We start from the raw sequence: 7777 nt of genomic DNA on the forward strand, positions 1-7777 counted from the left end.
AGTAATAAGGAAAAAGTCCACTTAGACTCCCTTACTGTTCACCAAATCTAATTCGTGACCCTTAACCAGAAAACCGGGTAAGACGACTCCCCGAATTAGTGAAACCAGTGCAATTTGACTCCTCCGGCGATATTGGAGGGTGGTTTTGCTGACGTGGCGCTGATGTGGCGGTGCTAACCCGGTTTTCATGCCACGTGGCGCTTACGTGGCATTAGAGTTAAAAAAAATATCTATGGGACCCATATGTCATTCAACACAAAATTATTGTGGGACCCACTCCCACGTGTCATCCTTTCTCCATCCTTTCTTCCTCCGCCCACTCTCTCCCTTCTCTCTTTTCTCTCCCCATTTTTTCTCTTTCCCTTCCAGATCGGCGGCGGAGGCGGCCGGGGGCCAGAGTGGCGACGGCGGCACGCGGGCGAGGGCTAGAGCGGTGACGGCGGCGTGCAGGCGACGGCCGCGCCACCGCCTGCCCCATCTCCAAGCCGGCCCGCCGCCGCTCCCACTCCGCCCCCTCCAATGCGGCGCCCGATCCGACCCATGCAGCCAACAACGTGGGCGGGGCGTTCGGGATGGGCGCAGTTAGGGGCTCCCTCTTCCACTTCCTCAAGGGCACCTACAACTCCCTCAACGGCGAGTGCCTCGTTGGCAGCGCGCAGGCGGTGCGGATGAACGCGCCGCGGGTGGGCGGCAGCTTCGCGGTGTGGGGTGACCTCTTCTCCGCCTTCGACTGCACCATGGTCTTCATGCACCAGAAGGAGGATTTGTGGAACTCCATCATCGCCGGCGCCACCACTAGCGGCTTCCTCTCCATGCGCCAGGGCCTCGACACCGCCGGCCGCTCCGCGCTCATGGGCGGGATGCTCCTCGCCCTCATCGAGGGCGCTGGGCTCATGCTCAACTGCGTCCTCGCCACACCATCGCCTCTCCCCGTCGATGACCCTAACCTCGCCGCTGCCATGGCCCCCGGCCGCTGCCGATCTGGAAGGGGGAGAGAGAACGAGGAGAGAAAAAAGAGAAGGGAGAGAGAGGGAGGAGGAAGAAAGGATGGAGAAATGATGACATGTGGGCCAGTGGGTCCCACAATAATTTTGTGTTGAATGACAGATGGGTCCCATAGATATTTTTTTTAACTCTAATGCCACGTAAGTGCCACGTGGCATGAAAACCGGGTTAGCACCGCCACATCAGCGCCACGTTAGCAAAACCACCCTCCGATACCGTCGGAGGAGTCAAATTGCAATGGTTTCACTAATTCGGGGAGTCGTCTTACCCGGTTTTCTAGTTAAGGGTCACGAATTAGATTCGGTGAACAATAAGGGAGTCGAAGTGGACTTTTTCTAGTAATAAATAAAAAAGCCCAACGTAGCCCATAACCTTCGGCCCAAAAGTAATTTGGCCCACAAAGCAGCCGAGCGAAAAGCCTACAAGGTGAGATCAGATCCCAACTCGGGCATCTCGCCTCGCACCTCGCACCGCTCGCGCCGCCCCTCGCCGTCGCCCGTCGCCGGCGCCGGCCGCCCTTCCCCTGTCCGGCGCGGCGCGGCGCGAGGGCTGTGCCAGGAGAGGCCGCCCCAGCACAAGTAGTAGGAGGCCAACCTTGGGCTTGTTCGTACCTGCCGCATCCACCAGGCCAACCAACCCCTCTCCCGGTCGCGCGGTCGCCGGGTCGTGCCGCGTCCACGCCGGCGCGCCGCCTCGCTGCTTCGGCCCCTCCACGCGCGGCGCCGGCGGCCCGCTCTAAGGTGTCTCGGCGCCTCCAGCCGAGTAGCCCTCCAGTCCATGCGCCAGCGGCGCCGTCCGGAGCTCCAGACGAAGCCCGACGGACGAAGGTAACTCTTCCCCTCATTCCCTGCCCTGCCCGTAGATGGTTTATGTTTAGGATTCAGGAATGAATTAGGAAATTAGGATTTAATTCATAGTTGATTTAGGATTTAGGATTTGTGAAGCTTTGTAGGCTTGTAGCAGAGTTAGTACTTATCAGTGCACATATTTAGCAGAGTTAGCATGGTTATTGGTTAGCACTTAAACTAGAAGACCATAATATTGTTTTGTAGCTGTTGCTAAGGAGAATACTGATTGTGCATGGCTTTTTGGGCAACTTGCATATTTGTTGAATGTCCTTGGGATGTCTTGTACATTCATTGAAAGGGATTTCTTCTTGCAAAACATCATCACTCATTTTCAAAATATCAAGAAACGAAAAGTTCCTCTAAATTGTAAGATTTCTAACCGTTTTGCCATTTTCTATTCTCTATAAATTTAATATGTTTTGTCAATTAATAGTTTAGTACTGTACTCTAATATGTTTGACAAAATCAATTTATGGTCAATTATATGAATATATAACTTTACGAAATCATACTTATACCATTATATATTATACAGCTATTAGATTTTGGGTTGTTTTTTTTTTATCTCTTCTAATTTTGAATACACAAGTTAAAAATCCTGGGCCCATCCCTGGGCGCGTGTCGTGGTGCGGGCGCTGCTCAGCGTAGGCTGCGTCAAGGGCGGGCGCTGGGGGCAACGACTGGCGGCACCGCATGCCAGGCAGGCAGCAGGCAGCAAGGTTTGCCTCATCTCTCATGCTTCGTGATGGATCAGATATCTGCTACTGCTATGTCTATCTGTATGCTAAAATTGTTCATATGGTTGATTTTTTATCCATATTTCTCCCCTGGTTTAGTGCTGATTGCTGGTTCTGTTTTAGTTACCTTTCAGATGTGCCTAACTGCCTAATTCAGTTGCTATTGTTTTATCCAGTGAGACCATGGAACAAGAACGGAAAGGAGAAGTTTCCATTGGCATGTATACTTACAATCATAATTCTGACAGTGGGTTTGATGTCCATGAAATCTATGTTAAGAGGAGCAGATTCTGGGTTCTGTTGTCATACATTGGCATGGTTTTCCTTCTCGCAAGTGTCTGCCAACTGTATCTGTCAAAGGTACACTTCTCACATAAATCAGTTCCCACATGTTGGTAGGAGGGTTTGTCAGCGAGATTTTTATCTGATATTTCAAGAGTGTCCTAGTGAAAATTACCCGGTTCCTTATCTAATGGTTAGGTTCCATGGTTCATCATATTGTAGATAAAGCTGCAAAATGTTTACTATTTTTGTAGAGCCTTTTTTTTTTCACATGTTTCCCTTATTCAGAACAGATTCATATTTGCACACTCATACTGTTTTTGTGGCTTTGTTGACCATCCTTGTGACGAGGTTCTTAGTACCCTAGAATCTTAGTTGTAATGTTCTGAAACGCATTACCTTTCTGTTTATACTTATCATAACTGATGTTTATGTTGGTATTGACTTGCTTCAATATTGAAGGAAGGCCTATCCACTGGTTCAGTGTGGAGTATTGCCTTTGGAATCCTTGTTGCCAAATGTTTGCAATACAAACCTGTGAAGAAAGGTGAATTTTTCCTCAAATATGTCCTTATGTGGCCTTCTCATATTATAGTACTACCGTATGAACCTTAAGATTACCAGAATAGGATTTCACCCTGACATCCATATTAGAATGTTATGTATTTATGGATGAAAATGAACGTGTGCAGAGTCAGTGGTGATAATGCCAACTTTTGGGGTTCAGCTAGAAATACATTTTTGGAGGTATATAACAACATCCTTTACAACCTTACCTGAAATTATCAATCATGCTTGATATAGTCTCTTGCATCATATATACCTACACTTGCATAATTGATCGACACTAGTAGGCTAATCTTATTGCTTGGTTTTCTGTGATTTCCCACTTTTCATATGCTACCTGAAATAGAATGATCACTTTAGCTGTTCAATATTCATCACTCATCACCAATTATTCTAGTGTCAACTGACACGAATGAAACTGCTTGGATGCAATGTCCGCCTGCTTACCTGGAATTCTAGCAAGTAGAATAGTTGTTGTATAGTAACCCCCTCCTGAGGAAACAGTTGTTAGGTTATGAAGGTTGATTTTGACAAGAAATAGGACAACAATCTGTTCTCTATGATTCACTGGCTAGTGGCTACTCTCGATTAGAGTAATGATTGATATATGCATCTACAATATGTTCCGGGTTAAACAGTTATCTTTTGGAGAATCATACGAGAAATGGATTTATATTACCATTATATCAATATGAAGTTATCAAGTATATTTACCATGTTTGTTCACATCTTATTCATCATTTGCTCTGAGGTTTTCTGGGAGACATTACTTTCTTTGCTTAGAAAATGGTGGACTACTTAACCTTTGGTAACAGATGTTGGTTTGTAGAATTAAAATTTGCAAGTTCTGATTCTTAGTGGAAGAGTTCATCGTCGTTTTGTGCCAATTGGCAAGATTCTGAAGCCATTGCTGAATGAGTGTGTGACGCCGGTGACCTGTTACTGGAGCTTGGCATTGCTTCTGCGTGATGAAGAGGAACTCAGGCTAGTTTTCCAGGTAAAGTTCATCTGTTCTAATTTATTACTACGGGATCAAAGAAAAATTCAGTCACCAATAGAGCTTAACTTGCAGAAATCCCACCCTCCTGTCAAAATGTTGGTTCCTGTCTGGAAGGCTCTCTGCAAATTCCTAAACTCTGGATGCCAAACCAGTTCTGCAGTTTCTGAACCGAACCGTTCGGAAACATGACCAATTTTGTGCTCAATATAGTTTGATTGCAATATTGAGAAAACCAGCTACAATTCAGATAGGAATAGCTAGGTGCATTTTATTTGGAACTATCTGGTGGGGGTTGTAGGACACGCTAATGCAAGTGGCACATCTTATTGGAAGGAAATACGTGGAGAAATTTTCAAGCTGATGCACTTCACTTCACTTAACAGTGTAACCAATCAATAGTTTACCCTATTCATGATGTAAATTATGATCTCATTTGATCATTTCATTATACGATGATAAAGAGTAACATTGTTCTGCTATTACCATTCATGATTTCTGTTGGTTTTGTTCTCACAAGCATCTACTGGAAGATGCAAAGTTTGGTTAAACAATGTTAGTTTTGTCTGCAATGGTACATAAATGAGAATACTTAAAGAGTACTCCTATGAAGTGAGATGTGCACAGACAATCATGTGAGCAGTCCCATGCAGAGATCCAAATGCAGTCAAACAAACACACCAGAGCATCGTGTGCACGTGCACACTCCATTTCCCCAACCTTGTCAATGATTTCTTATTTCATATTGCCTGTTAATTAGAAAGCTTGGCTTGAATTTCAAAATCTGAACTCTTTTGGTTGAAATTAGTCTAGCAGATGGGTTTTAATTTGCAGCGCTCGGTTTTGTACAAAAGAACATCTAGTACTGAAATTTACTTGGTATGGATTTTTCTCTTTTTGTCTTTGAAAATTTTGAATTCTGAAACGTTGCAATTTGGTGAACTCAAACAGGGACTTGGAACACAAAAGCTGGACACTATATTTACTCTCCCAGAGAAAAAAGAACCCTTTTATTCTGAGATATTTTCACACAGTCTACATATATAAAAGCAAAAGACAAAAATACACTGAAGAAAAAAAAAACCTCAATTAATACTAGCAGAAAGCTCAGCTAAAATAGGGGACATTCTCGTTGGTGATGGAGCTATAGTCCGTGGAGCTCGACGCGGCGGCGTACACCGCCGTCGTCGACGACGACGACGCCGATGCCGGCAGCGTCGCCGTCGTCACTACCCCCATGGTGCCAGCAACGGGCAGCTGGCGTGCGGCGGCGGCGGCGGCGAGGAGGTGCGAGGCGTGGGAGGAAGGGAGCACGGCGGCGGCGGAGGGGAGGCGGTACTTGTGCCTGACGATGTCGGCGCGGACGGCGGCGAGCTCGGCCTCGAGGGCCTGGACCTGCTGCTGCAAGGTGAGGATGGCGCCCATGCAGCCGTACACCGGGTCGCGCAGCCGCAGGTTGGCCTCGTACACCAGGCTGTTCGCCGCGTCGCCGCGCTGGCTCTCGTGCACCTCCTGCAACGACGACGACGACGATGGCTAGCCATCAGATCGATGCATGAATATATGCGGCTAATTAAAGAGGATATATATTGAATCATATGCAAGAGGAGGGCCAACTAGTTAATTAATGTGTTTCACCATCACATTATAGATTTCATAAGAGATGTACTAGGATTGTGGGAGTACTTCTCAATTTCGTTTTTTTTTAAAAAAAATGCACTTTTGAACATTAACTGTTGTCTTGAGCATAAACATGCAAAATGTGTATAACCAAGAATATATGATCTTCCTAGTAATGGTGCTCAAAAGAGATATATATATCGAGCACAAATTAGGGGAAACACCTTTAAACTCTCAAGAAATATCCCTCCTTTCCTCAGACACCATCCAAACATCCAAACAGTTATGAAAAAAGTCTCAATTTTTTTTACAATATTCATACAACATACATATACCACTTCATAAAATCCTAAGGCTTAATTCAACTCACACATTTTCGAAATAAAAAAAGACAAATCCAACATACCCAAATTTATCATTTTTTATTTCTCAAAGTATAGATCGAGTTTCAATTTGATTTTTGTTGGGGTGATAGATATTTCATATTAATATACTCTACATTGTAGAAAAGCAGATTTTTTTTCACAACCATTTACATTAAATCTAAAGAAAGATCCCCGCAAAATTAAATCTAAAAGAAAGATGTACAGAGGGGACATCTCTGGATTAGAATCCATTCCGTGGAATTAGGTATAAAATGTGAAAAGTTCTAGTTCGTGGTTTTGGATTCAAAGAGTTGAAATTAAAACTGCAATCCTCAACAAATAATTTAGCTGACTCACTACTATATAAATTCTTGTTTCAGTGTATAAAATTCCCTGAGAAATTAACCGAGACACATTCAATCTCATCAATTAATGAAGGCACCAAATCATTTCATAAGCTAGATGAGCTGCAAATTAGTAATAACATCACTTATCATTAGTAGTTAAGTTGAGTTCAACCAATTAATTAATATAAGCCTCTTGCTAGCTAGGTCACCATGGATGGATGCATATGCTTAATTAAGCTTAACCCAGCTCGATCACTACTCACCAGGAGCATCTTGGAGACGTTGCTGGCGCCGAAGACCTTGTGCACGGAGGCGAACTTGTGCGGCTCCAGCGGCGAGAAGTACGGCGAGAAGGGGCACTCCTGCGCGCACCGCCGCCGGAGCAGCTTGCACGCCGCGCACGGCGTTATCGTGTTCACCGCCGCCGCCGCCGACCCCGGCCCGGCGCCCGCCGCCGGCATGCTGCAGCTCCTCCTCGCCATCATTGTTGTTCTCCCGTCCGCCGCATCCGCCGCCGACGACTCCCTCTTTATCTTCCTCCCTACCTGATCCTGGTGGTCTTGCCAATCACTGATGACGAACAAGATAAGAAAGAGATGTAGCATGAGATCACTGTGTTAGGGTTAGGACTCTCTACATTGATCTTGACACTGCATATGCATGAACAAACAATTAATTTTCAGCTCATGAGTAGAGGATTAATTACACTGATGAGGCTAGCTAGCTGCCAGTGATAGTGGTTTTTGCTGATTAATTCCTGCTCTAGTATACTATGGGATGCATGGATTGATGATCATGGGAAATGTGATTGGATCATTGGCTAGCTAGCTAATTGGTGATTCCTTTGAGTACTAGCTAGTTTTGCTCAAAACTATAAGCATGAATTCATCATACCTTGCAGTGGACATGAAGGCAAGATGGAGACTTTGGAGAGAGAAAGAAAAAGGAAAGGGGGACAGAGATGGAAGTCTGGTGCTTTGGAAAATGGTGGCTTCTAGGTTTGTGTCTC

General features: G+C 45.2%; 3 protein-coding genes across 5 annotated transcripts; 2 read left to right on the plus strand and 1 right to left on the minus strand.

The window, feature by feature from the left end:
* The first annotated feature begins 572 nt into the window (after positions 1–572).
* On the plus strand, positions 573–2260 carry LOC107280904 (mitochondrial import inner membrane translocase subunit TIM17-2-like). The gene is made up of 2 exons (XM_066310547.1): positions 573–969; positions 2058–2260. Exons 1-2 carry the CDS (start codon positions 573–575, stop codon positions 2258–2260), a joined length of 600 nt encoding a protein of 199 aa, XP_066166644.1.
* LOC4337911 (uncharacterized) lies at positions 1434–4939 on the plus strand. 2 transcript variants are annotated; one of them, XM_015785317.3, is made up of 7 exons: positions 1434–1832; positions 2443–2572; positions 2767–2950; positions 3335–3419; positions 3565–3619; positions 4298–4436; positions 4512–4939. In XM_015785317.3, exons 2-7 carry the CDS (start codon positions 2547–2549, stop codon positions 4626–4628), a joined length of 606 nt encoding a protein of 201 aa, XP_015640803.1. In that variant the 5' UTR covers positions 1434–1832; positions 2443–2546; the 3' UTR covers positions 4629–4939. The 2 variants fall into 2 exon arrangements, with proteins under 2 accessions (XP_015640803.1, XP_066166918.1); XM_066310821.1 differs by having other exon boundaries at positions 2502–2572.
* A 460-nt stretch (positions 4940–5399) lies between these two features.
* LOC9268007 (LOB domain-containing protein 15) lies at positions 5400–7777 on the minus strand. Of its 2 annotated transcripts, none has more exons than XM_026025700.2 (3): positions 7663–7777; positions 7032–7338; positions 5400–5948 (listed from the first exon to the last, which is right to left on the minus strand). In XM_026025700.2, exons 1-3 carry the CDS (start codon positions 7674–7676, stop codon positions 5544–5546), a joined length of 726 nt encoding a protein of 241 aa, XP_025881485.1. In that variant the 5' UTR covers positions 7677–7777; the 3' UTR covers positions 5400–5543. The 2 variants fall into 2 exon arrangements, with proteins under 2 accessions (XP_025881485.1, XP_025881486.1); XM_026025701.2 differs by having other exon boundaries at positions 7475–7739.

The sequence above is a fragment of the Oryza sativa genome, chromosome 5, assembly GCF_034140825.1.
Source record: "Oryza sativa Japonica Group chromosome 5, ASM3414082v1".
Lineage (NCBI taxonomy): Eukaryota > Viridiplantae > Streptophyta > Magnoliopsida > Poales > Poaceae > Oryza > Oryza sativa.

Excerpts from the sequence above, each read along its gene's own strand:
- LOC9268007 (XM_026025700.2), bottom strand. Across the intron at positions 5,949-7,031 it reads ACGTCTCCAAGATGCTCCTG|GAGGTGCACGAGAGCCAGCG; the intron begins GTGAGTAGTGAT and ends TCGTCGTTGCAG.
- LOC107280904 (XM_066310547.1), top strand. The coding sequence starts at position 573 with ATGGGCGCAGTTAGGGGCTCCCTCTTCCACTTCCTCAAGGGCACCTAC. Across the intron at positions 970-2,057 it reads CGCCGCTGCCATGGCCCCCG|CTGTTGCTAAGGAGAATACT; the intron begins GCCGCTGCCGAT and ends ATTGTTTTGTAG.
- LOC4337911 (XM_015785317.3), top strand. The coding sequence starts at position 2,547 with ATGCCAGGCAGGCAGCAGGCAGCAAG. Across the intron at positions 2,951-3,334 it reads GCCAACTGTATCTGTCAAAG|GAAGGCCTATCCACTGGTTC; the intron begins GTACACTTCTCA and ends TCAATATTGAAG. Across the intron at positions 4,437-4,511 it reads AACTCAGGCTAGTTTTCCAG|AAATCCCACCCTCCTGTCAA; the intron begins GTAAAGTTCATC and ends CTTAACTTGCAG.